Here is a 27872-nt window from a genome sequence, read left to right as displayed (position 1 = left end):
CGGCTCTGTAGTTAAGAGGACTTGCTGCTCTTGCAGAGGACCCAGGTTCAGTTCCCACCTGCAATTCTTCTTCTAGGGGATCCCACCCCATCTTCCGGCCTCTGTGGGCACCAGGCACACATGCATGCTCTACATTCATATATGTCACATGGGCATAGAATGTTAAAAAAGCGTGTGCTAGATAAGAAATCTCAACAGCATGGAATCAGATATGGAAATAACAAGCATCTGTCTCCTTTCGTGCCTCTCACCTCATCCTGCAGTTAGTTCATCTGGTCCCAGTCTCTGAGCTGGCTTGCTTCTGATGGGGGACTTCGGGGAATGTCATAGCAGACCTCTCTAAGTGACAAGAGCTGGGCTCAGGGTTGGACTGGAAGCGGGCTGTCATTGTCTTCTTATGTGACCCTCAGGCATCCCTCCACAGCCTCCCTGCACTTCCCTGTCCTCATCTCATTCTGGCTGAGGAGAGCGGGATGAGGTCAGCCCATGTGACAGTGCTGGCTCTTGGCAGGTTGGGGACCAGATTCTGGAGGTGAATGGGCGGAGCTTTCTCAGCATCCTGCATGATGAGGCAGTGAAGCTGCTCAAGTCATCCCGGCACCTCATCCTGACAGTGAAGGACGTCGGAAGGCTGCCGCACGCGCGTACCACGGTGGACCAGACCAAGTGGATCGCCAGTTCCCGGATCGGAGAAAGCGTCGCCAACTCAGCAGGGTCTGGCCTCAGGCATGGGGTTCCGGGATCCTCGGGTGACTTCCGAGGACCATTGCTCCTCTCACCTTCTGCCTCAGGACTCTCAGTCTGGTGTCCTCACCCAAGATCCACTCCACTCATGGGCACGAGTGTGGGCTCTTCCCCTCCTCTCCTAGTCCCAGTGTCCTCTAGTACAGGACTTAGAGTCCCCGTCTCTACCATCAGGCAAATCACCTAATCCTGGTGCTTAGTGCATCCAGGAGCACCTAAATGCGGGCTCTGCAGTCCCCTCCTATACTGCCAGTGAGGACCCCATGAGATACTTGGGATGAAGGAATCTCAGAAGCCCAAACCAGGCACAGGGGCCAGGTGGCTGTGTGCCTATTAGTAATGCACCCTGTGTCACCCGTGATCCCCTTCAGACATCTCCACCCGGGGACTGGTGACTCCTGGTCAGACACCCTGAACAGTGTCTTATTTCTCCCCTTCATTCCCTTCCTTTCTCCTACATAGTGTTACATGTTTTTAAAAGGTTAGTTTCCAACATATTTTAAAATCGGATTTCCCACTTAAAAAACTTGGTTTCTGGTTATTTCTTAAAACTCCAAACTCTTAAGCATCATAAGCCTACATTTTCTCATGAAAATATAAGGTAGAGCTAAGGTGTCCCTACAAGTTTCCCCTGAGGGTTTCCAGTCCCCACTGTCCTAGGGGATGGCTGACCTGGATCACCTGTCAGAGGTCCTTTCCTCTCCTCACACCTGTGACTCCCGACCCTCCATTGCTCTCACGCCAGCCAGAGAACTCTGGGTGCCATCTGGACAGGAAGTACTCACGAGGTGCCCTTGTGGCAATGCTGAATATGTTGCTAATGGGAAAGGCTCCAAGCCTTCTGCAGGTCTCAGGGGTCACCTGCCCTTCAGCAGCCCCTGGGCAGTGACCATGGTACACAGATGTGTAGTTTCTCACACTTTTGCTCTGCTTTGTGGTGGGAAGAATTTTTGAGAAGATTCACATATCCTAAGCTGGCTGGCTTGAAACTTGTTACGCAGCAGCCCAGGCTGGTCTTGGCCTCCAGATCTTCCCACATGCTGAGATCACAGGCATGTGCCCGCCACCATGCCAGGTAGAAAGCCTGCCTTTCCTGCTCCAACTGAGCCTTCCCCATGTGTGCCCCATTCTGGGTGCTATGTGTGCTGAAGGGGCTTGTATCTCTCCACAGGTTTCCGGGGGACCGCACAGAAGAAGGGACAAGCAAGGTAGGTGTCTTTGTGGGACATGTCTTAGGGTTTTACTGCTGTGAACAGACACCATGATCAAGGCAAGTCTTCTAAGGACAGCGTTTAATTGGAGCTGGCTTAAAGTTTCAGAAGTTCAGTTCATCAAGGTAGGAGCATGGCAGTGTCCAGGCGGACATGGGGCTGGAGGAGCTGAGAATTCCACCTCTTGTCTTAAAGGCAGCTAGCAGAAGACTGGCTTCCAAGCAGCTAGGATGAGGGTAATAAGCCCACACCTACCGTGACACGCCTACTCAAGTAAGCCACACCTCCTAATAGTGCCACTCCCTGGGCTAAGCATATACTGACCATCACAGGACATCATCAGCATCTTCTTCCTCTCCCCTCAGTTCTGGGCAGAGTGTGCACAGGGCCTGACACATTGTAGGGCGCTTCAGCCAGGCTACCCAGCTGTCCAGATGCTTGCTGGTCTCCAGCCACTGTGCTGGCCTCAGGGATAAGGGCGGTGAACAGAAGTTACCAGGTCTCTGCCCTCCTGGGGGTCACACCCAACAGAACACTCACAAAGAAAGACAGTGCAAGGATTCAAACAAATACCAGATTAGAAAGCCCACTGGGAACACTGGGAACCACTGAGGGAAAGTCGCATCCAGGAGTGTGAGTTGAGTCACTAAACCTGGATGGGACACAGCAGACGTTGAGGTGTGAGTCATGCCAAGGCAAGAGCATGTGCCAGGGCTTGTGGAGGAATAGAACAGGAGCGTGAGTAGGGTTAGACAGAGTGCGGGCCAGGCTGATCTCTTCTCACAGGCTTTGGGACAAGCTGGGGGGCTGGGGAGTGGTAGGAGCAGCGAACACCTTGTGGGCAAACAGAAAGTCTGTGTTTCCAAGATCATTTTCTGTATTCTTGGCAAGACGACAGGTAGGCCAAGGACTCTGAAGAGAGACTGGGTGGTATCAGCTGGTCAGCGGTGAGGACAGCCTGTATAATTTGGCACGATTTATGGCACAGATCTGAATTGTAGTTTAGAAATGCAGGGATTCTTATCACACTAGCTTACTAAGAGATTTTATGGAGTGTGAATGGATGGGCTCAAGGACATACAAGAGCCAAGTATGAGAGTGCCATGGAGACTACCACAGGTGCCATCGTCACAGGGTGCCATCCTCCCAGGGTGCCATCCTCCCAGGGTGCCATCCTCCCAGGGTGCCATCCTCCCAGGGTGCCATCCTCCCAGGGTGCCATCCTCCCAGGGTGCCATCCTCCCAGGGTGCCATCCTCCCAGGGTGCCATCCTCCCAGGGTGCCATCCTCCCAGGGTTAGGTGGAGAGGCTCCTGTGTGCGTGGAGACCATCAACGCTCCTCTAGAAGCCACAACCTCCCCCTGCAATGATGCTGCTGACTCTACCAGGTCCTCTGACTCCCCAGCAGCCTAGACTCCTCTGGCCTGTGCCCTTCTGTCTTTCAGCCAGGATTTTACAAGGGCCCAGCCGGCTCTCAAGTGACCCTGAGCAGCCTGGGGAATCAGACGCGTGCCCTGCTGGATGACCAAGCCCGGCACCTGCTGACGGAGCAGGAACGCGCCACCATGATGTACTACCTGGACCAGTACCGTGGCGGCGCCATCTCTGTGGAGGCCCTGGTCATGGCGCTGTTTGAGTTGCTCAACACACATGCCAAGGTGACTTGTTTCTTCTGTCCCTACACTGTCACCAAGGACCTCCGCTCAACTGAACCCTGAGCAGCCCCATCCTCCAAACTCAGACTTCTGGGGACAGGGACAGAGCACAGTGGTTATGATCACAGAATATTCTTCACAAGCAGGGACCAGGATGAGGGGCCAACTAGAGACTCCTGCTCAGGTGGAAGAGGCCAGAGACTGCTGTGAGGAAGAAGGAACTAAATCTAGTGTAATTTAGGGTAAATTCAAGCCAGCAAGAGGAAATATTGTCTGCAGACAAACATGACCCAGAGGACCACTCCAAAGGGATGGTGAAGGGCTTTGTGGCGTGAATATGATAGTGTGCTCAGGCTCTTTGTCACCTGTGCGTGCTGAGAAGGAAGAGTTACAGAGAGGAAGGAGGCAGGTGATGCTGGGCCTAGTGCTTGAGGAAAGATACTCGGATGCTTCCTCAAGGACACTGACCGGAAAGCCGCAGAAGGTTCAGGAGGGCAGAGCAGACTTGCATGCAGATCACTTGGTAATAGAGGTACCGGTCCCACCTGCTGGCAGAGTTCTCTCCTGAGTGTCTGAGTGTCACCTGTGTCCCGCCCTTCCCTCCCCTGCAGTTCTCACTCCTATCTGAGGTGAGAGGCATCATCTCACCGCAAGACCTGGACCGCTTTGACCACCTGGTGCTGAGGCGAGAGATCGAGTCCATGAAGGCACGGCAGCCCCCAGGCCCCGGGGCTGGGGACACGTATTCCATGGTATCCTACAGTGACACGGGCTCATCCACGGGCAGCCATGGCACCTCTACCACAGTCAGCTCCGCCCGGGTGAGCCGCCCCTGCCCTATCCTTGGTGAGAAGGTCAGGGCACGGTTAAGATGTTACCTTTCCCTCCTCAGCCTCAGGTTCCTCATCTGTGAGAGCCTGGTTATTGTGGTGTACCTAGTGTGTACTGGACATGGGGACAGTGGACATCTAAGAAAGATAAGCCTTCTGGGGCTCTCAGGGGATCCAGGGGAAAGGTTTTCTAAGGGCTGTTTTTAAGGGATAGTTAGGAGCCAACAAGATGTCTCAGGGGCTAAAGATGCTGACCAACCCAGTTCAGTCCCTGGGACCCAGGTGGTGGAAAGAGAGAACTAACTGCAAGTTGTCCTCTGATTCCCAGGCGCACGCACGCACGCACACACGTGTGTTCACACACACGTGCATGCTGAGAATGTAATAACAATGTAAAAGACAGTAAGACAGAAGAACTACATAACTGCAGTTCACAGCGAGATCAAATCAAACAGGGAAAGCCTGGTGTTCAGCTCAGGGTCAGCACTAGCACAGTGTTGGTCCTGGTGGTTTGGACTGTGGCTCTGGGTTTCACCGAAGGCCACCTGTTTGTTGTCTGTGGAGCCCCAAGCCTGCCTCGGCTTCTTGCCAACTCAACAGCCCCCAGTCCAGCCCCCAGTCCACACTGCAATGTGGCTCTGCTCCCAGGGTGCTCAAGGGTAAGCACCTCGGGTTTTGTTTACTTCTTTTTTTTTTTTCTTTTGAGGCATATGCAGCCCTAGCTGGCCTGGAACTTGCTCTGTAGACTGGGCTGGCCTCAGACTCACAGAGATCTACCTGCTTCTGCCTTCTGAGTGCTCAGAGTAAAGGCGTCTGCCACCACGCCTGACAGCAAATGCCTTGTTTCTTATCTTAGGGGATAGCCAGGTATCTTACAGGGAGGAAGAGTCGGGTGGGTGGGCCGGAGGCCTACAGGTGGTGTAGTCACCCTTGGAAAGGGAGGGAAGTGGCTCTGAAGCCAGGACTCAGGCAGGCTGCCTGCAGGGGAGATGAGCTACAGGGTGGCTGTCTTGTGACCCCCACAGAGAGCTGTCCTACAAACTCTGACTTTCCTTTAACACTAGGACTCTGGGGTCTGGAGGACCGTAACCCCATCTCCTTCATCTTTAAAGGTACCTGAGGTGGCCCCAGAGACTGCCATGCTTTGCCCCTCCCCGGCCTCCGGGGCTCTGGACCTGCTGGCAGCTGTTTTTCAGGTCCCCAGAAGTGCAGGTTCCTACCAGGGCGGCAGAAGTCCCGCCCCCATTTTGTTGGATTTGCTCCACCCACAGGCTTGAGCACCTCCTGATGAGGTGATTTTAGGCTGTGGGCCCTGGTCTGCATTCTACTTCTCTACGTGTCTGACTCTTATGACCTTGGCCTTAAAATGTCCGTGTGGAGCTTCAAGAACCACAGAGCACAGCTCTAAAACCCGGAGAGTCAAATACAGACTGCAGCTCTTGGAAAGTCAGGACCACAGTCAGAATGTCTGTGGTCTAGGAGACACAAAACCTGGTCTCCTTGTGCCTCAGTTTTCCCATGCATAAACTGTATAACATCCTGCCAGCTCAGGCTGCAGCAACCCGAGGACCCAAAGGACAGAGCAGGGTGTGAGGCAAGAGGAGCCGAGAGCGTATTGTGCCTGAATAGACTTCTGCAGAAAGCAGGGGCCTCCAGTTCCAGCCCAGCAGTGATCTTCCCATCCCTGAGAGGTCTTTCCTCTGGTTAGCTAAGAACAGCATACATCAGCAAGGACCCACTGCGCAGGGCAGCGTATACAACAGTGCTCACATCAAGAGTGATTCGGTATAAGCAGCTTCAGGACAGATGGGAGAGTACTCTGAAGTCCCTTTTACAGTTCCAAATGTCACCCCCTCCCCGCTCAGAATCTGTGCCCCATCAGGGTACCCAGGAAGGCAGATGGGAGAGCACTCTGAAGTCCCTTTTACAGATCCTAAATGGAGGCACACTGAGAATCTGTGACCAATCAGGGTACCAGGAATGTCAGAATAGGAAACACACACTTCCCCAGGCAGAGGGGAGCTCCTGGGACAGATCCTCAGCTCAGTTTCCTGCCTTATGGGGGAATTATTTTGCCAAGTCCCCAGTGTGTAGGGAGAGTAGACCAAGAAAGCCCTCTGGGGCCCCAGTGAGTACTGGAGTCAGTGGACTGTGCCACGCCCCTGGGCAGTTGAAGCTTTCCCTTTTCCCTTAGCATTCCAGCTTGGGCAGCCCCCCATAGAGATGCTCTCCCTGAGCCTGTAATGGCCCTGGCTCTGCCCCTTCCCAGGGACTCCCCTGAGCACTCTTTGAGGCTCAGTCTCAGGCCTGCAGGAGGTCCCTGAGGACCTCACCTGCTGGGGCAAAGTCTCCAAGCAGATTCCCCCTAATCACTCTCTGTCCTCAGCAGGTGTGACCTTGGACACACTGCTCCCTTCCAGCCTGCTCTTCCATCTGTGAATGGAAATGCTGGCACCAAACCTGCCCCAAGTTGCTGGAGACCCCCTAGCCCCCAGGATAAAGTTGGCTCCTTGGAGCAGCAAGGCCTTCCAGCTTCCTCTGAGGACCCCCCTGTTCCCCTCAATAGGTGTTTGTGGGAGCTAGGGGAGGGGGCGCTATGCTGAGGTGAGGCCTCTTGATTCCCTGACATTCATTTCATGTATTTTTCTTTTTGCCTTTTGCCCATTCACCCTCCCTAGGAGCGGCTGCTGTGGCTTATAGACCTGATGGAGGTACCGTCCTTCTGCAGGGGGAGGCTGGGAGTCCCTTAGGCAGGGCAGAGGTCGGGGCTGAGCCCTTTCTGTGGCGCTGACCTCTGCACTTGTTCTGGCTGGGACTGGGTGTTCTTGGTGCTCAGTCTGTCTCCTGGTCACCACCTTACGAGTGGCCTCGGGCTCTATCAAATCCTGGCTTAGTCCTGCCACTCGCTGTGTGTCCTCGAGAACAGTTCTGCCTCTCTGAGTTTAGATGTAGGATCCATAAAAGGAGGGTGATCATTGCTGTGCTATGCAGGAGAGAGCACAGTCAGCCTTTGCATTGTCATGGCATCTGCCTGTCTGGAATGTTCTCCTTCCCACTTCCCATAGCCTGTACCATTAGCTTGGGTGGCGGGCCTTACAGGAAGCCTTCCCTGACCCTCGTGAAGGAGTGACTTCCAGCTCTTGGCCCATTGTACTTTCATGATCAGGAGAGGTAGTCAGTGACCTCTACTTGGTCACCTGCGGTTTACAGAAGTGACCATAACTCAGTCACTGCTGGGTCCCAGGAGTTTGGCACACATTTTAGCCTGTGTGAATACTGGAGCCATTATTGTTAGTAATAGCTGCGATTTGTGGAACAGTCTCTAAGCATTCTCTAAGACCCAGTCCAAGCATTTCTTAAGCCTTCTGTGGCCTTCCCAGTGACCATAATCACTAAGGCCCTCATTTACAGAGGACACTGAAGCTCAGAGAGGAGGAACAGCTCACTCCAAGTCATACAGCTTGCTGGCGAGAGACCAGTCAGGACAGAGTCCCTGGCCTCTTTGCTTCTGTGTGGTGTTGTGAACCCTGTCCTCTGCCTCTGGCTCTTCCTGAAGTTGTGTACTGAGCATCACCTAGCAGTCAGTCTGTCTGTTGGTCTAGATGCCATCTGTCTTTCCCCTCCCTCGTCTTCCTTCCTTTCTGTTAATCTTTACCGGTGCATGCCATGTGCTGTGTGTAGCCCAGGTACTACTGGGCATCGGAGAATAGTAAAGATGGCTTCTTCAGCTGGAATTCAGAGGCCAGCAGGAATGGCAGAGGCCGAGATGAGTGGCAGGCACAATAAGTGATGAGCTAAGTAAGATAGTAAAAGGGGCCAGGGCACCTGGGAGGATTGGCAAGGCACACCTGAGGAACACAGCAGGAGCAGCATATGCAAAGGTCCTGAGGTTTGAGCATGCCTCCTGCATCTACACATTGTCTAGGAGGGAAGTAGAGCCAGGACAGGGCAAGTAGAGAAAGCAGTAGGTCTTGTCCCCGAAGAGTTTGACTAGGAACAAGATGATGCGTCTGACCTGGGAGGATATAATTTGGCGCATCTAATTATTGGATCTCTGATCATTAAGACTAAACAGGGAACACACAGACACATTCCCAGGAATTACCAGGGGCTCTGTACAGATGGTGCAGCCAGTTGCTAAGAGATACAGTGATGAGCTAAGCAGGTGCCAGCTCCTCCCACCCTGGGCAGCCCTGGCCTACTATCTCTTGGTATCCCCCTAGCATAGGCCCTGCACACAGACCACCTGGGCTGAGGAGGGGGCACCCCACCTCACCACCCCCAGCCAGCAGTATCTGTTACAGGGCGTTCTAACACTGCCTTGTCCCTTTAGTGCCGTGCGTCTTTGAGGAAGCCCTTTCCCGGCTCTTACCTTAGTTTTCTCTATAAGAGCAAGGCGGACTTCCACGGCTCCTCAGATTCCAAACATCCACTCTGTTAAGAGGTGCTATCCTAGTTAGGATTCCATCGCTTTGAAGGGACACCAAGTCCACAGCGACTCTTACAAAGGCAAACATCTAACTGAGGTTCAGTCCGTTGTCATGGTGGCAGGAAGCACGGCAGCACACAGGCAGACCGGGTACTGGAGGAGCTGGATCCACAGTCAGCAGGAAGAGATTGTGACGCTGGGCCTGGCTTGAGCATCTGAAGCTTCAAAGGCCACCCCCAGTGACACACCTACTCCAACAAAGCCACATCTCCTAACTGTGCCACTCCCTATTAGACCATGGGCCCATTTTTATTCAAACCACCACAGGTACTAAAACTATTCAGGGGGGCATATCATGGTGTGGTGGCAGTATCCCACTCCCACCCCAGATCTGCATCCAAACAAGGGTTAGAGCAGAGAGAATGAGGTGGGAGAGAAATTTACCTCAACCAGGCACCAGGGACTGGAGTGCAGCTGCCACTGTGGTAATGCAAAGTAACAATCGGCTCCATGCATCACTGGAAACAAGCCAAACCCATTCCTTCCTTTTCCAGTGGAACTGAAACACGGACACCTCTTCAGAAACACCAGTCTCACTGTTCTGACCCCCTCATGAGCGTACTCCCCCAGGAGCGGGGAGTGTAGTTGGGACAGGCAGGAAGTACATGTAACCAGCAGAATCTCAGGAGCACCTGCAACCACCCATAGGATTGTCTTCCAAGGTTTCCCTCTGCCTGAGGGAAATGCACCTTGTCCTGGCGCCTGGCTGCCAGTGACCCAGAGCCCCAGACATCCCAGACGGAGCCAGTTTCCACTAAACCCAGATTCCATGGGGTCACAAGACACAACAATCCATCCCAGGTTACACGTGACCCACTGTGAGCAACCTTTGCTCAGAGCAGAAGCCATCAATCAAGGAAACCCCCCCTTGCACCCCACCCACGGGTACATACCACCCCTTTCAGTCTACCACTCACCCTGGAGCTTTTTTTTTTTTCTAGCCTCTGACCAGCATCAGGTTTCCTGTAGAAACCGCTGGCCTGCAGAGTGGGTGATAGAAGGAACCCCTGCCGACATTTCCTGATTTTTAGTGTGAACAGGGTAATGCTCCATTGCCCAGGCTGCGCATTTCATCAACTGGGTTTGGCTCTCCAGACTCACAGTGGTTCATCTTGATCAGGTGGATAAGCTCTCCTGATCTTCAGAGCCCACCTCTGTGCATTGGATTGGACATACATGGTATTTGTGGGTTGCCCCGGGGAAACTGAGTGATCGTGTGTGGTCGAGCCTGAAGCTGCCCATGTTACTACTCCAGGGTTGGACAGAAAAGGTTCAGAGGTCAAGGCCGCTGTTGTTGGCTCATAACAACCAACAAAATCTGATTATCCCCCAGAAGTCTCTGCCTGGCGTGGGGCCCTGCGGCTGCTGAGGGTGTTAGGATGGTACCACTCTTTGAAGGCCACTCTGTCCTCTTCCTTCCCACAGGGAGGCAAAAGAGGGGCTGGAGGCATTGCTGCAGCAGTTCCTCTGTGGTCTGAGCCTCCTCATTGCAGCAGTGAAAGAGAGACTCGGATCACTCAGGATCGAGTGACACCCGCTCTTCACTCAGAGCCGGGGCAGGGAAGCAGGGCTTGCTCCCTCCGAGTCAGGAATGGCCCGCTGGGCTTAAAGACTCCTTCAGGAGAAAACCCCTGGTCACTCACTCATTTGTTCAGCCTGCCCTTGCTGTGCAGTGTTTGCTGAGTAGGCTCTTCCACCTGAAGCTCAAAGTCCAATAGAAGAAGATTTTGATTAAAAAGAAAGAAAAGAAAAAAAAGACCTACGTAAGGCCTGAGACTAGCTCAGTATTGCTAGCACATGCCAGGCCCTGGGCTCTTCTGTAGCACCCACCCTATTCAGGCAATCTATTTCCAGTGCCTGAGGCTGTGAGAGGGTGGATCGCCCAGGCATCACAGAGAGATGGTCAAATTAAGAGCTGGCATCAGGGCAGACACTAAGTGAGGCAAGCAGTTGAAGGCTTTCCCTTCAGCTCAAAGGACACATGAAGAGTGCTGTTGGGGATGACAGGATATGGGGCAGGAGGCACCTGCGTGGGGGAGCGCCAGAGAAGTGGGCACTGTGTAGGTCCCAGTGAGCTGGCACACTGTGACAAGTTAGCTTGTTCTTCTGTGCTGTGAGAAACTACCCAGTATAACTTAAGGAGAGACACTTACTTATAGTAGGTTCATCCCATTGTTGTCCAACCCCATGCCCATGCCCGGGAGAAGATCATCATAGTGGCCAGGCCATGGAAAGAGGAAACTGTTTCCCTTTGGTGGGGGAGGGGCTGGGAGTGGAGAGGGGAATAGAGGTAGAAGCTAGGACAAGATACAGCTCCAAGGACACCCCCCCCCCCAGTGGCATAACTCCCTCCAACTAGACCCTATGTCCTCTCTTCACCGTGTCCCAATTATGCCATATTTTGAATACATCAAGGAGTGAATCCATTGATCAGAGCCCTCATGGGGCTGTGGGAGACATTTCATATTCAAACCCACAACAGCGCCCCATGCAAGGAAGCTGCCTATTCTACCACAATTCCGGGGTGTGTCCTTCCCCCCACTGAGAGCATCACTTCATCTAGCAGGTCTCCTGCCCCAGTACCCCAGAACCACCGCTTCACCACAAGCATTAGCATCCTCAGGGCTTTTCTTATGTCACCCCATCTTAATGGTCCCCTTCTTCCCAGTGGTATTCTGCCATGTCCAAGGATTTTCAGAACCCCTGCCTGCCCCTGTGAGGACTTGGGCGCTAGGAGCTGTTTCCAGTAGCAGCAGCAGCCAAGCCCATGAGCTCAGCTCCTCTCTGAATGTGGCTGAGCTCTGAGGTCCCAAGCGAGCGCTTTGTGGTTGACAAATGGGGAAACTGGGCAGTGTGCTTGACTTTCTGAGCCCCAGGCCCTTTTGGAGGCTGGCGGAGCCCTGGCTCCCTTCTCAGGAGAGCAGCTCTAATTGGTTAGGAATTTCATACAGAGGCAGACAAAACATTGCAGCTGAGTCTCAAACCGTGAGAACACAGTGGGGACAGAGCTGCCCGTTTTCTCCGGGTAAGGAAGTGGAGCCCTGGGTCAGGACCTAGGTGACAGGAAATATCTGGAACTTTCCTGGGTGTCAGTGTCTGATCTGAGAAGTTTGGCTGCCTTCACTCCTGGTGGAAGGAGGCCCTAAGTCAGACTCTCTGTCCCAGTGTTTCCTCTCCAGAGCCCCGATTCCCCTTATCCTAAGGGCTCCTCCTGACCTGGCCATTGTAGGTCATGCTTTCTTTCCACTCTGTGACATCCTTTTCCCAGGACAAGGGAAAGAGACTGGGGGACAGGTGTCAGCTCAGCAGAAGGGAGCCTGGTCTGGCCAGCGGCATCCCTGCTGGGTTGTAATATGACTCTACCACTGCCCTGCCCTGAGAAGTCACTGAGCCCTTCCTTCCCAGAGGACCCTTTGCTCTCCTGATCTAGGGGCAATAGAATGGGGACTCGGTCACAGTAGGTGCCGGGTACCAGCTTTGATTGAAGGAATCACTGCCCCAAGCAATGCCAGGTCTTCTGTCTCCCCACTCACCCCACCATTCTCCACCTGTCCTGAGGTGACAAGCTCTTTTCAAACCAACCCTGCTCCTGGTTGTTCTCTCTGTGTCTCTGATTTTCCCTTTGCTGAGCTGTCTGCCTTCTTCCCACTGTCTCTTCTTTGGAACCCCTCCTTGCCTTATTCATACTTCTCCCTGTGAGGTCTCTTCTTTCCCTTTTCCCCTTCTGTCACACAGAAATCTAATGCCAACACACACACACACACACCAGTGGTCCTTCTCCTTCCCCTTTCCCCTTCTGTTACACAGAAATCTAATGCCACCACCACCATACACACACCAGTGGCCTTCTGGAAGCTTTTGTACCCCAATGCCTCAGTTTCCCCTTATACAGGCAGAATGGGAAATGGGCCATCCAGCTTCAGACCTTAGGTGCATTTTGTGATGGGGGAGGGGGAGGGGAGGGAGTGGCCTGACTTGGGAGGAACAAAGCTGAGAGAACAAAGCTGAAAATAGCACCTTTATGTAAGCAAGGAGCAGAAGGCAGAACTGGGAATGGCTGGGGAGGGCAGAGTGGTGTGGGGAGGAGCCGAGCCTTAGTTTGCTGAGGTGGCTCTGGGCACCTGAGCTGCGCCTGGCCTTATCAAAGAATGCTCCTGGTCATTCATTTCCCTTTCCCTGCCCCCTTGTCCATTACCCCAAGCCAGATGCGTGAGGATCTGGACCCTTGTTGAACCAACTTGAATATAAGAGGGACAGCTCTGCACCCCCACAGCTGGGAGGAGGGTGGAGTCGGGGACCGGAACAGGCTCTTAAAGACCTCTTGAATGGGAAGCACCCAACCCTGAAGGGTGACCTTGGACAAGTGACCTCCCCTCTCTGAGCCCCAGGCAAAGCTGTAGAACAGATCGGGGTTCGTGTGTGAGCCCTGGCGGCTTAGGGAAAGCAGCAGGCAGCTGGGCTGGGATGCAGTATCCAGGACATGCAGCTCTGCTCTGTGGCCTCAGACCTCAAAGCCTGCTCTTGGAGTTCTGCTGGCACTGCCCTAGTTCTTGGCCGGGCTGTCTGAGGCTATTTCAGATGTACAAGGAACATGACTTGGGGACTTGGGGTTCCAGAGTGTCTGGATCTGGCAGATGGAGCCAGCACTGTGCTCTGACCAGCCCCATCCTGTACTCCACTTCTGTCCTCTCTCCTACCCGAAATACCAGGGCTCTGTCCAATTCCAGGGTGCTATGACGCAGACCTGGCTTCATTGCCCAAGTTACTATAGGATGGCAGTCTTAGTTCGGGTCACTGTAATGAACACCATGACCAAAAGCAAATTGGGAAGAAAAGGCTTTATCTGGCTTGCACTTCAACATCCATAGCTCCTCACTGACAGGAACTCAAACAGGGCAGAATATGAAGGCCGGAGCTAATGCAGAGGCCATGTGTCTGTGTGTGTAGTGCGGTGCTGCTTACTAGCTTGCTCACATGGCTTGCTCAACCTCCTTATAGAACCCAGGACCACCAGCCCAAGTATGGCCCCCACCCACGGTGGGCTGGGCCCTGCCCCATCAATCACTAAGAAAATGCTCTACAGGCTTGCTCGCCTACAGTCCCGTCTTATGGAGGCATTTTCTCAATTGAGGTTCCCTCCTGTCAGATGATGCTAGCCTGTGTCAAGTTGTCATAAAATTAGCCGGAACAGTGGCCATGCAACCCTGGGCCTGTCATACTCTCTAAGATCTGGAGTCACGGGAGAGGTGACAGATGATAGGCGAATGGACACGTGCATACGTTAAGGTATGGAGAAGAGCTGGGGACCCAGTTCTCAACCTGGCCTGACCCTCAGACCCTCTCACCTCGCCTCCTAACTCATGGTCAGTGTTTGCTCCAGGTCCCTAGTGCCCAGGACAGGACAGCTCGTCTGAGCCTCATCCTAACCCCCAGCACCTCCTGCAGCAGGAAACACTGGCCATGCGTGCCTGTGGCAGAAGCTTTTTTTATTCTTGGAGTAGACACTACACTGCATTTCCTGCTGAGGCCAGAGCTCGACAGGAGCCCTAAAAAGGACCCGTGTGGACAAACTGGCCTTGTCACCTCAACTAAGAGGGGGTCTCTGATGCCCACCCATCTTGGATGTTTCCAGAGAGCACTGTGCTGATGACAATTGGCAAGGGATTATGGGAAGGCTCATGGTCTTTCCCTCTGAGAAACTGATCACCTAGGGGCCAGGATACACTTTGCAGTCTCTTCACCAGGGGGTCAGTTTGCAAGACTTCCTAGGTTTCCAAAGCACAGTGCCAGGGCCTGTGGGAAGAGCCACCTAGGGTCCCTAGATCAGCAGTATGACATGGTGGGCTACCCGTTTTACAGAGAGGTTCTATGACTTGCCTGTGGTCACACAGCCATAAGAGACAGCTCAGGAGCTTGTGCAGAGACCCTGAGGCAGGTAGGATGTCATGATGCTGGAGCAGTAACAAGGATTGAGCTCAAGCAGCTCAGGGGTGGCCCAAGAGGAGGCCCAGAGTCCTGCATGTGGTTTCCTCACTAGCTTTTGCAAAATGGTCCTCTGTTACCCAAGCTTCCGGGAACGCATACACCGGAAGCTCCACCCCAGAATACATATACACGAAGCTTGGCCCCGGGGCAATGAAGCCTGGGCCTCCTGCCTCCAGTCATGCTTCCCTCTTGGTCCAGTATCATTACTGGCCCCCACAAGGAGCACAGCGCCCCCCTCCTCAGAGCCCAGCTTGCTCGGTCCCTGCTGCCAGCAGCTAAAGCAAGCAATCCTTTCACTCACAGAAACTCCTTCATTTACTCTGTAGACGCCACTGAACTGGGCACTGAAGCCACAGTAGGTCCAAGTCCTGTCTGAGTTTATACCTGGCAGGAATAAGAGATAATTTAGCCACGTTGTGACCTGTGTACAGAAAAGTGGAATGGGGTCAGGATAGACAGCTGGTGGTATGTGTGGTGCCCATGTAGACAGAGCTGGTCTGGGAGGCCTCAGGCGGCGAGAACTAAAGGAGAGATGGAAGTGAATCACAAATGGTGCAGGTGCCGGGACAGCTGGTACAAAGGCCCTGGGGCAGCAGGTATGGGAGCAAGCGAGGGCAAGTGATCATGTGAGCCTGGGCTTCACTTGAGGTGGGGAATAGCATTATTTGGTTTCTTTTCCAAGACTGGGTGCTGGGTAGGGAGCCGTGAGGAGCAAGGGAGGAGAGTGGAGCAAGGCAAGGGGTGGGCTGCCCAGATAGCCCCACCCACGCAGGAAGTAACCTGGAAGCCAGCAGAGCAAGTCTGCAGTCAAACCTTAGCAAAGGCTAGTGCGGAGGGCAGAGGGCTGGCCACAGTGCCTACGGTGCTTGTGCTTGTCAGGAAGGGGCGTTGCAAGCAAAATGAATTTTCTTTATGGAAAGCAAACAAACTCATCTCCGAGCAACCCCACTGTCCTCAGGCCCAAGGGCAAGTATGACTGAGATCTGGCAGAAAGTTCTCAGCATTCTCTGTGTCCCTCCCTGGTTATGGACACACAACTGCCAGTGTCCAGCCCTGCCTCATCTAGGAAGCCTTCCTTGGTTGCTGCTTCCCCCACCCCTCTGGGTATTGTATGCTGCTAGCCATGTGATGCCCTTGGAGGGAGACCTAAATAATCTCTCTATATGCCTCTCTCCCTGCCCCCACTGCTCTCTAACACACACAGTATGAAGGGAGGAAGATGTGGATAGTTTTAAAGATGGGATCCACTTATACAGTACGCTAAAGCCACTTACCGGGAACAGCACCCTTACACACACCTCCTTTGTTCTGCATGCCCCGCCCCCAGCATTCTGTCTGCCCTGGATCTGAGAGTACTGCATCTGTGGAGCACAACACTTAAAGCCCGAGCCTAAGATATCCCCAGCGTCTCCAGGTAGCTCAATGAAAGCCTGAACACGACCGGAGAAGTCCTGAAGAAAGGCTTCCTGGCTTGGAGCATAGCCCAGTTGATAGAGTGTTGTTGTTGTTGTTATAGTTGTATGCAAAGACATGTTCAATTCCCAGCATCATATACACTGAACTGGCATATGCCTCTAATCCCAGCACTCTGGAAGGCAGGCACAAGGAGAATCAGTTCAAGGTCACCCCAGGCTGCACGGCAAGTTTAAAGTGAGAGCAGCGTGAGATCCTGTCTCAAGAAAATAATAATAAAATTACGTCAGAGTGACTAACAGAAAAAGTCACTGTGTTGCTTTGAATGGGTACGGTAAATACCCACAGAGTGGGGCGTGTCAGGATTGCCTCAGCCATCGGAAGGTGTCCTGGGGTCCTAGATTCCAGGTCCAGGAAAACAGGTGAGCTCTCCTCTCAGCGCTTGCCTACTCAGCGTGTCGCTTGTCCACTTGTTTCTAGAACACATTAGACCTGGAAGGAGCTGGTGAGACCCCCCAAGGCAGCGCCAACACTCTCCCGGATGTGTCTGTGGTAAGGCCCTGCTGTGCTGTGCCCCCTTTCTTTGCCCATGGACCCCTGGGCTCCTGGGGATAGCCACAGAGAGGGGGTGAGGGGTGGGGGGGGTGAGAGCATAGTCTCTACCGAGAGCCCCCCAACCCCGCCGATCGCCTGGGTCTCGTTCCACTGCTCTGTTGCCTGTGTCCCCATCTGTAACATGAACACACACACACACACGCCTTGCTCACAGTTGGGGGCCAGAATAAGACAAGTGGTTTGGTGAAAGCATTGAGACGGTCCCTGTGTGTCTGTCAGAGCTGTCCAAGTGTGGACACTGGCCTAAGGAGCTCCCGGGAGCTGGTGGCCATGGTCCGCCATGGTCCGCTTCTGCTCATAAGGCACACTGCACCTTAGGCGCCTGGTTGACACATCATGCACTCTGCTGTTCTCATCCCTGCTTAAACTTCTAGTAGGTCTACTATACTTAGAGATGCACCTTGCCCCGTGGCCCTGGCCGCCACCCTGCCACCCTGCCTCCTCCTGTCCCACCCTGCGACTAATTAAGTCTTGTCACTTGTGATGAGCTCCTGCTGATGCCAAGAACTTCAATTCCCAAAGGAATGGAGTGGGTCCCCAGAGACACCTGTCGAGATCCTGGCGCTCCTCAGCTGCTGAGATGTGGGGAACAGTTTTCCACTGAGTGTTGCATTATTCAGGGCAGTGTGGTCAGGAGCTGAGGAGCAGGGACCCAGTCCTTGCCGGGTCCAGCACCACTCGCTGTCCCTTCCAGCCACCATGGGCTCTGACTTTTACTCCTGTTGGGTCTTTTGGCAGGATGATGTCAAGTCCCCCTCAGAGGATCTGCCTGGCATCAAGCCACCTCCTCCCCCACCACCTCTGACTCAAGGTCATGACCGTCTGCTTGGCCAGCCACGGAAGCCCGGGAGGGAGGACCCTGCACCTCTGTCTTCTGCTGTCCACTCAGGCATTGTCTTCTCAGCACCACGGAATCGCAGCCCACCGCTGGGCACTGCATCCCCCCCAGGACCTTCCTCAGCACAGGACTCTTCCTCCTCCCCCATTTACGCTTCCATCTCCCACGCCAACCCCAGCTCCAGAAAGCCGCTGGACACCCACCTGGCCCTGGTTAACCAGCACCCCATCGGCCCCTTCCCTCGGGTCCAGTCCCCACCACACCTGAAAAGCCCTCCAGCAGAGACCCCAGGAGCTGGGGCCTGCCTTCCACCACCATCACCCTCGGAAGCCCCTGACACCATGGGTGCGAACCAGCACTTTGTCCTGGTGGAGGTGCACCGTCCGGATAGCGAGCCCGACGTGAATGAAGTGCGGGCTCTGCCCCAGACGCGCAGTGAGTATGGTTGCCCAGCTCTGGGCACGGGGAGGGGTCTCCAGTCCCTAGAGTCACTTGTCCTGTTAGGACGGCCTGGGCTGGGTGCTGCAGTATGGTCTGCTAGCCTACAGGAGGTCTAACTCAGGGTCAGAATGAAGATGGCCTGGAGTCAAGACTTGAGTTTCGATCTCACCGGTGCCCCTGACTAGTCATTTGTTGCCTGAAGGAGTGGCACCTTCCCTGGTAATGTGGAGTAGACAGAGACAGCACTGCCAGGTCTGTCACTGAGTGGGGGTTTGCGTGGGGATGGAGTTAGGGGCCTCTTGCCCCTGCACCCTGCATCCCTCACCTCTCAGCCTCCTGGAAGACTGTGCTTGGGGAGGGCATTGTTGCCCCTGACCACCCAGTCTGACAGAGAGCAGGCGCTGGATTGCAGGGGTGTGGCAATCCTAGTCTCTGGGCCTCTGAATGGTGGGTAGAATTCAGAGTGTAACAAAGCCCCAGGCTGGGGTCCCTGTTTTCTAAGGAATGCCCAGGCTGTCCAGCAAGTTAACAGGGCTCTGCTGCCATCTTGTGGCTAGAATGACACCTGATGTTAGATAGGCCAGGAAAGCCTAGGTAGCCAGAGTAGCCTAGGGAAGGAAGGGCAAGCAAGGACTTGAAGCCATACCCACAGGTCCACACTATGACCCCAAGAAAAAACTGGCATGTGTGAGAAGATCAAGCAGACCTCTGTAGGCGTACCGGGCAGGAGGTGCTGGGAGCCAGTAATGTCTAGACACCATGCTTGTACTTAACCCAGGGAGCCCTGCTGTCAGCCCTGGGCCAGGATTCTGCTACTCTCCATTTCCCACCTGAAGCTTGAGATGCAGTAGGCAGTGCTAGAGCCGAGCTGTGAGTGCAGGCCCGCCCCACACTGCTCCTCCCTGCACTCGCAGGCCCGCCCCACACTGCTCCTCCCTGCACAGGCATCTGACAACCCTGTGTCTGTCGGCATCACTCTCCAGGATGAGAACAAGGGCAGGCGGCTCTGGGAGGATGCTTCCCTCACCCAGGCTTGCACAGCGTTACTGCCCAACACTCCAGGGTCCACAGTGTGCATTCTTAAGCAAGACCTTAGGTTGGTCCAGTGGCCACACACAAAATGAAGTACCCTTGCAGGCTAGGGAACAGGATGTGCGTCCACCACGCAGCTCACAGCAGGGTAGTCATGGAAAGGACCATGCTTTTCTTGTGAACTTATGACTTTTTTGTTTTTTTTCAGGACAGGGTTTCTCTGTATAGCCCTGTCTGTCCTGGAACTCACTCTGTAGACCAGGCTGGCCTCAAACTCAGAAATCTGCCTGTCTCTGACTCCCAAGTGCTGGGATTCAAGGCGTGAACCACCACTGCCTGGCACGAAATTATGACCTGTTAAAGAAAATCTCCTAATTCAAATAGCTTTCATTAAAATGGACATTATGACAAATGTAACATTTGTTGTTAAACAGCAAAAGTGACAGCCCATTCTGGGAGCCCAGTCGGCCCACTGAACTCTATTTTCATGTTTGTGTCAGAGCCTGGGGTCTGGGCAGAAGTCCTGGAAGTAGTGACCATCAGGCCGAGCCCTGTTGGCAGGTCTGGTAGTCAGGAGATGGTGCCCTCCAGCCTCTGTATCCCTTCATCCTTCCCTCCATCTTTGCATGGTCAGATGTCACAGCCATCCACCCCCAGCTCCATCACCTCCCCCAAGTCGTCCTCCATGACAGCTGTTGTCCCCTTGTGTGTCCCCAGCAGCCTCCACCCTCTCTCAGCTCTCAGACAGTGGGCAGACTCTAAGCGAGGACAGTGGCGTGGACGCCGGGGAGACAGAGGCCAGCACCTCAGGCCGAGGCAGACAGACAGCATCCACTAAGAACAGGAATGGCAAGGAGCTGCCCCGGACGGAGAGGACCGCAGAGGGTGCCAACAAACCTGTGAGTCAGGAGTGCACACAGGGCCCTGGGGGAGGCTGGAAGGAAGGGTCTGGGGATCAGGAGGCACTTGGCATGCGACCCTTAGGATGCATGGCCGGAAGGGCGCATCCAGAGGGTCACTGTGCTAGGAGTCGTGGAGTCGCACTTTGCCCTGATCTTGGGTGGCAAGGACTGGCAGCTGTTCTCTAGTGTAGCATAATAGCTCAGGCAGTCTGAGGTCAGGCCTGGGACTCAAGTCTCTGCTATGCCGGGCCATCTGGGCCTTGAGCATTATTAAAGAGCCAAGGATACCAGGTGTCATATTTGAGGCTTCAACCGCCCTCTACTGCGAAGCATCAAGGCCACCCTCCTTCCACCTGCAGCCTGGCCTGCTGGAGCCAACATCCACCCTGGTCCGTGTGAGGAAAAGCGCAGCCACACTGGGCATCGCCATTGAGGGTGGTGCCAACACACGCCAGCCTCTACCCAGGATCGTCACAATCCAGGTATGTCCCCTTGCATACATCTCCCCACATAAAAGAGCTCTTCCTCCTCACCCTTAAGATTTGCCTTACCCGAGGTGACACAGAACCTGGAGACAAGCACAGGGACCCTCTTGAACAGCAAGCTCCTTGACGTGTTGGGCTGTCCAGGCAGGTTAACAGGAACGGTTTCCCCGCCTCCGCTCTATCCTAGCCTAGGACTTGGAAAGTTGTGTCCTTGTACTCCACACAACCCCAGCTTTGCCAGGACTGTGGCCTCGAGATTGGCAGCGTCCAACTGCTTAGCAGTCGCTGAAAACTGGGTACCCACATGACCCATGCTTGTGTCTCCCTATGCAGCGAGGAGGTTCTGCCCATAACTGTGGACAGCTCAAGGTGGGCCACGTGATCCTGGAAGTGAATGGGCAGACACTTCGGGGTAAGGAGCACAGAGAGGCCGCCCGAATCATCGCTGAGGCCTTCAAGACCAAGGAGAGAGACTACATCGACTTTCTGGTCACTGAGTTCAATGTGATGCTTTAGGGGTGGGGCCACGGTCAGGGCTATCAGTCAAGGTCACAGGCAGAGTCCCCACCCCACCCTGATACGTACACCCTGCCTGGTCCCCTGGCCCAGACTAGGAGAAAAAGAGAGTCAGACAAGGCAAGCAGAAAGTCAGGTCCAAACCTGTGCACCAGAAACCCAGTAGGAGCTCAATAAAACTCTCTTAGGTGAAGGAAAGGAAGGCAGAGCACATCTCCCTAGGCTGGAGAGGGGTGCTGCCACCCCAGATGCCTAGGCTGTGAGGACACAGGAGAGTTCACAGACTGCTTCCTGCCAGGGGGACCTTCAGTGCCACAAATGAGCCGCCAGCACGCCTGTTCACACCAGTCGCACCCCCTCCCTCCTGGCTCCGTGCCCCTATGGTATTTATTTATTTATTTATTTCCCTTCATGTGCTTCAGGGCCCACCCAGGCCCCAGCTTCCCTTCGCACCCCCAGCCCATCCCAGAGGCCTTGCAGGCGACCAGCAATGTCAGTGTATTTATATACAGAGCTTATGACTTTAATTTTTCAATAAAGAAATCTGAACAAGGTCAGTGTTCTATGCTGTTGCCTGCGGGCTGGGGTTTAGATTGCTCTACATGGGGAGATGTAAGGGGTGGACAGGTGGGGCACCCAGAGCATCATACATGACCAACCGAATCCTGAACACCAGCCGTTCAGTTGGGGATATACAGGAGGAGAGGAGACGAGGCTGGGGCCTCACCTGCCCATTGCAGGACCTTACTGAAGCTATGAGGGTAAAATTTACTTTGCAAATGTGAAGTTAACATTTTTAGATTAAGCCACATAGGTATGCTCCCAGATAGACTGTGCTGTGGGCACTGTGTTTAAAAACACATGTTGGGCCAGGCAATGGTGGCGCATGCCTTTAATCCCAGCACTTGGGAGGCAGAGGCAGGTGGATTTCTGAGTTCGAGGCCAGCCTGGTCTACAGAGTGAGTCCCAGGAAAGCCAGGGGTCCACAGAGAAACCCTGTCTAGAAAAAAAACACACCCACACCCACATTGGGGCTGGAAAATTGGCATAGTCAGCAAAGGAATTGGCATACAATCATAAGATGCTGAGTTCAATTCCCAGAACCAGTATGAAAAGACAGACACAGTAGCATACATTTGTAATCCAAACACTGCAGAGGCACAAGCAGGGAGGCCCCTAGGGCTCACAGAGCAGCCAGCATTGCTCCGTCAGCAAGCATTGCTGATGTGAGAGACCTTGCCTATGCAAGGAATGGCTCCTTAGGAATGGCGGCTGTGTTTGAACTCTGGCTTCCACGTGAGCATGCACATGTGGGCACAAGCACATACCTGTGTGCACACATGCCAGACTGGCCATCCTGTGCACCATCTAGGAAGCCTGATTTATAGGCAAGTGACTCATTCAGGAAGGAGAGGAGGCCCACCGCACAGGATGCGTCCCAGGGGGTACCTGCGGCCTTGTCCCACAGAGTCCTGGGAGTGCAGACAGACTGAGCTGCACAGAGAGGGGTTTCCACTCAGGGCCAGAGCTGGATACACCTGCCTGTCTATGTGGGCAAGGCCCAGAGCCAAGGTAGCGAAGTCCTGGGCTCCTCCTGCTTTCCCTCCCAACAGGACCCCTCTGCTCCAGCATCCAAGGCCAGTGGGGTTGGAAGCAGACATGAGGGAGAGTGTCGGGCAATAAAGGTGGCAAAACTTGAGTTAGCCTGTTGCCTGAAGACCAGCCTGAGGCCATTCCTCCTGACATGACATCTGTTGGAAGAGGTGTGGTCAGCCCTTTGCCAGAAGGCCCAGGGCTCTGTTTAAGGTAGGCAGGGACTGTCAGTTCCATTGACTTGCACAAGATCCTGCTCTGGGGCTGGGATTGAAGTTCAGTGGCAAAGCATTTATATGGCAAGGCTCTGGCTCCTGAGTCTCTAGCAATGGTTTAGCTTCAAGTCTCATGGCCATCTTTTTCTTTCAAACCCAGGCCGCCCACCAAAAGCCAAAGCTTTGGTTCCCACCTTCATCCGCCGAAGGCTTCAGCCCCTCTCAGGGTCATGGCTGCTCCCTCCCTTCCCTGTAAGGTCTGTCACCTCGATGAGAAAATAACCCTGACCCAACTATAGAGGGCTTTGCTAAGCTCGGGGCTTCTGACATCAGCATCAGCTCAGTTCCTGAGGAACTGAGTGTGGCAGGTGACTTGCCCTGTGCTTTGGTTCTCTGCCTGAAAGATGCATGGGTTGGCTCAGTAACAGGGCCCCCAAAGGTGATCAGAGTCTCATATCCGGAATCCAGAATTGTGTGATAAGTGACAACAATGTGACAACAGACCATGAGTGACAGCCACAGGCCCAGGGATGCCCTGCCCAGGGGATTCTGTATAACAGAAGAATGCCTTTCCTTCTCCAGCTCAGGAACTTGTGGTTTGTACTGATTGCACAGCTTCCAAGCTGTTCCTGACTGGCTGAGAGCTCATAGGCCAGTCACTGGACTGCTGTTTGACTGACAGGGCATATAGATACGTTGTACTGTCTCCAATTTACCACCTTGCTACTTGGTCCAACCCCTTAGAGACAGCCCCGAAACCCCAAGACTACTCCATGACAGCATAGGACAAGAATGAGTTTCTTATGCTTCCAGGATTCCTGAGCCTGGCTCTGCTGTTGAAGGGGTTCACCAGTGTGCTACCAATAGTTTTTTACTCCTAAATTCTAAGGGAATTGCATTCACCCATTTTTGAAGTACTGGAGACTGAACCCAGGGCTAGGTAACACTGCAGCTGAGATCTACCCCCAGTTCTTTAGAATCTTTATCTTTGAGATAGAGCTGTAGCCCAGGCTGGCCTTGAACTTGTAATCCTGCTACATCAGCCTCTCCAGTACCTGCAGCCAGGCCCAGTTTCCAGTGTAATTTAAACCTCCAAATTCCTTGGCAGTGAACTTCAGAAAAACAAGTTCAGACCCTCAACAGCCCAAGACCCAGGGCAGACACTCTTACCAGTGCTTTGGGAGAGTTTCAGTCTGGTGGGGGGGTTGAGTCAGGTGTCCACCTTGGCTATGTGTATCTGTTCCCTGGTGTGTGTGTGTGTGTGTGTGTGTGTGTGTGTGATCAAAGATGAGGAGTGGATAGCTGGAGAGTCTCTAAGGGGCTCCACTCCAGAAGAGTAGTAGCTCATGTCATAATTTCTATTTCTGTGATAAACACCATGACCAAAAACAACTTAGTGGGGAAAGGATTTATTTCCCCTCCCAGGTTACAGTCCATTATTGAGGGCGGCCAACACAGGAACTCAAGGCAGGAATCCTGATGCTAGAACCATTCATACCAACTTGTTCAGCTACAACCAGGCTCGCCTGCCTAGCCATGGTGCCACCCACAGTGGGCTGGCCCATCCAAGACAATCTTTATAGGGTGGCCATAGGCCGATCTGATGGAGACAATTCTCCAGAAAGATTCCTTCTTCCTAGGCCACTCAGGGTTGTGTCAAATTGACAGTAAAAACTAACCAGCACAGCTTGCTTCCATGGTGATGTGCACACAGGCCTTTCCGACCCCAGCATGTTCGGCCACAGCTTGAAGAAACCCAGCAGGAGGAGAATGTGGGGTCCTTGGGTGGGGTCCTTGCAATGCGGGCCTGCCCAGAGGAGTGCCGAGTCCACCTGTAAACGAGCTACAGCTCTCTGTGGAAGGAAGCAGGGTGTGCAATGAGGTAGCAGGACGTAAGGAGCGCAGGGTTGATTAGGAGTCTGTACTTCCTCAAATTCTGCTCTCTTGATCCTCAGCCGTGTTGCCTTGGGCAGGCCACGTAACCTCTCTGAGCAGTTTGCCATTTTCACATGTAGAGCAAGCACATTGCAGACACAATTTGGGGGCCCATTACACCCAACTAGTCCCTTGGTGACTGGGGCCAGCCAATGCTGTGCTAGCTGCTGCTGCCTGTGTAAGGGATGTCTGCCAGAAACGCAATAGGGGAGCCATCTGCGGGAGAGGACACATCTGGCTGAGGCACATCTGGCAGTGGGGCTATTGTTAAGTAGATACATGCCGTGGAGGAGCTAATGCCCCCCTACAACTCCAAAAGTAATAGTGTTGAATTAGAATTTTTGCCATTCTGCATTGGCAAATAACAAGCAGAACTGGAGCAGGGGTCCAGGCCAGTCTGACACTACACACTCCCATTGTTCGAGGTTCGAGGCTTTGGAGGAAAGACCTTAGTCCTACCTCATCCCTCTCTGGCTTGTATTTCCGGGTCCATCTCTAGGGTGTTGTAGCCAGAAGACCCTACCTATCTCACGGGAGCCTAGGACCACATAATGAGCGCACAATTTATTACTAAATTAGTGATAGTAATAATTAGTAAGCGGCTGATCTCTGTCCTCAAACTTAGTGACTTCTTCCTCATGGTGGTTCCGTGGATCTCACATAGATATCCTCCCTTCCGGCCCTCAGTTTCCCCTTCTAAACTAGGGAAGGCTCGTACGGGGAGATGCAGCCCAATAGATTTGAGATTTCGGCCCATTTAGCCTTGCAACCTGTTTCCCGGAGACAGGCAAAGTCTAAGAGACTGCCAGCCTCTCAATGATTGGTAGATTTCACAGAAGCTCCGCCCCCAAAAGCCCGCCCCTCTGTCTTCTGGGATGGGCTGCGGGTATTATGCAAAGCAGGCATGCCCCGCCTCGCGCGCGGATTGGAGGCCTTTGTCTGCCGCTCAACTCCAGGAAACCAGGGCGCGCAGTGCCAGCTGCAGGTGAGACTTGGACGGGAGCGTGACCGGGGCGTGAAACTCAGCCTTTGGGGACTCAGTATTTCCCTTCGGGAGGGTGGAGACGAGAGTGGACAGCGCTGCGGGACTGGGCCCTGCAGAACCCACGAGGCTTCAGATATCTCCACGTGGGAGCTCCATACACGCGCTGGGACGGATCGTGGCTCCGGGATTCTGGAGCGCGCGATCACCGACCTAGCCACACCCTGGGACGCCCGGACACCCGGACACCCTAGTCCCGCCTATCTGGCCTCAGTCTCCACCTCCGCGCAGTGGGGGCGTGGGCTTCTGTGTCCAGCCCCTATACATCCCCTACCAAGCAAGGGTCCTGAGGGACTAGGGGTGGTCATTTGGCGGGGCTGCCGGCGGTGTTTGGGTAGCAGGCGTGGCCCTGTTGCTTGGTGATCCGGGAGGTGGGGCGCTGCTGTTCTAGGATTTGTGTGAGACTGGGTCACCCAGCAACAACTCCGCCGCCAGGCAGCCTCAGAGCCTCGCTGTCCCCGGATGCCTAACGCAAGTTTTTTCCTCCTTTTTTATTTTGTCCAGAGGGGTTTGGGGGGCAGCGTGGGTGGGTTTCTCCACAGTGGGAGGAGCTGCCAAAATAGGGCCAGTCCCTTCTTGGTACACAAGAGGGACAGAGAGGTGGCGCGGCTTAGCTAAAGGCGCACAGCAGGGAGGCGCGAAGCGAGTCTCTGCGCTGTATAGGGAGGCAGTGTCTGCGTCTGTTTGCTGTGAAATCTTGGATGAGACTTCTGACGCTCCTTTCCGGGCTTTAGTTGAAAGGACAGGACGAAGAGAATCGAAAACAATTCTGCGTTTGAGAAAGTTGGAAAGGAAAGTTGGTGAAAACAAACGCGAGCTGTTTTAGAGCCGAGAAGAGAAGCTGAGCCCGCTACAGTTAAAAAGAGTCATTGTTTCTGCCCTCTAAAACAGGAGAAATAGGCTGAATCCGAAGCATGAAGGTTAAAGCTAGATACGCACAGGCTGCCCGAAGAATTCCCCAGGTTCCTTTTCTGGAGTCGTAGGGGTTGACGCTGGGCTGTTTTGCTGAGGTAATAGAATAGTTGTATTGGGTTAAATAAGTATGTTTAACTTGCTGATGTGGGAAGCAATCGACGGGTGTTGCAGGCAGTATGGGTTTGTCCCTTGGCTGTCCCTGTGTTCCGCGGGAGGGACAAGTGCCCACGCGGGTATTTCCTCCCAGAGGCCAGCTGGTTTGCATTGGAACCATGTGATCGGGGCTCTCTTGCAGGGGATTTCATCAGCTTCCAGAGCCGGGCTTTCCAGAGGGCCTGGGGCTTGATAGACACAGAGGGCTGTATTGGGAGGGGAGTTGGAAACTGTACTGTATTATGTCAGCAGTACAGAGCTCTGCCCGCAGAGCTGCATTTCAGAGAATCCACAGACTCGTGTGTCGGAGCCTCAGGTTGCCTCCTCCCAGGGCAGATCTAGAGATGCAGCAGGAGGTCACGGTCAGGCTTAACTTCAGAGTACCTCAGTTTACCCCTCTAAAAAATGATCAGGGTGGTATTCCCTCCAGTACCATCTTCAAGTCCAGGCGGGTAGCATCTTAGATAGCTTTTGTTCAGCATCCCAAGTAAGTTTAGAGATGAATTGCGGTCAGAGAAAGGACAGAGAAACAGCCATAGTCATTGGTGACAGTGGCTAGTGCACTGGCTTCAGGCCACTGTACCACTGTAGTAGTGAGGTGTCTGTGGTGGGCTGGGGCTGTCATCTTCCCACTGCCCAGTTCCCAGCCCTGCTAGATTTTGTCACTGCATTTCCTAGCACTGCCACTAGGTGGACACTGCTGTCCCTGTTGAGTAGTCTAAGGTTCAGAGAGATTAAAAGAATCATCTGAGGTTCTCCCCTTCCGCTGTCTCTGAGCTGGGAAAAGGGAGGCCTGGACCCTTAGATTCACCGGACAGCCTGTGCAGAGCTTTGGAGTATTGGAGGGTCATGTGGGACAGTGT

The 27872-nt window shown here is 53.9% G+C and overlaps 2 protein-coding genes across 9 annotated transcripts in view; both read left to right on the top strand.

Moving 5' to 3' along the window:
- Whrn (whirlin) overlaps nucleotides 1–21710 on the top strand; it is an 85035-nt gene extending 63325 nt beyond the window's left edge. For 2 of the 7 annotated variants that reach the window (XM_052176625.1, XM_052176629.1), the window contains 10 exons: nucleotides 512–714; nucleotides 1916–1952; nucleotides 3401–3613; nucleotides 4222–4431; nucleotides 7119–7151; nucleotides 16808–16879; nucleotides 17681–18215; nucleotides 19971–20152; nucleotides 20515–20637; nucleotides 20974–21710. In XM_052176625.1, coding sequence (XP_052032585.1) covers nucleotides 512–714; nucleotides 1916–1952; nucleotides 3401–3613; nucleotides 4222–4431; nucleotides 7119–7151; nucleotides 16808–16879; nucleotides 17681–18215; nucleotides 19971–20152; nucleotides 20515–20637; nucleotides 20974–21156 — 1791 coding nt within the window. In that variant the 3' untranslated portion in view covers nucleotides 21157–21710. Of the gene's footprint in view, nucleotides 1–511; nucleotides 1820–1915; nucleotides 1953–3400; nucleotides 3614–4221; nucleotides 4457–7118; nucleotides 7152–16807; nucleotides 16880–17680; nucleotides 18216–19970; nucleotides 20153–20514; nucleotides 20638–20973 lie in introns of those variants that run through there. The other 5 variants (XM_052176626.1, XM_052176628.1, XM_052176627.1 and 2 more) reach the window with 5 other exon arrangements.
- A 4114-nt stretch (nucleotides 21711–25824) lies between these two features.
- Akna (AT-hook transcription factor) overlaps nucleotides 25825–27872 on the top strand; it is a 47668-nt gene continuing 45620 nt past the window's right edge. Inside the window, exon 1 of one of the 2 annotated variants that reach the window (XM_052176621.1) lies at nucleotides 25825–25884. The gene's annotated coding sequence lies outside the window, so the exon portion shown is untranslated. Of the gene's footprint in view, nucleotides 25885–26654; nucleotides 26952–27872 lie in introns of those variants that run through there. The other variant, XM_052176622.1, reaches the window with a different exon arrangement.

This window comes from Apodemus sylvaticus, chromosome 3, assembly GCF_947179515.1.
Source record: "Apodemus sylvaticus chromosome 3, mApoSyl1.1, whole genome shotgun sequence".
NCBI lineage: Eukaryota > Metazoa > Chordata > Mammalia > Rodentia > Muridae > Apodemus > Apodemus sylvaticus.
This window is presented reverse-complemented; position numbering and strand designations above follow the sequence as displayed.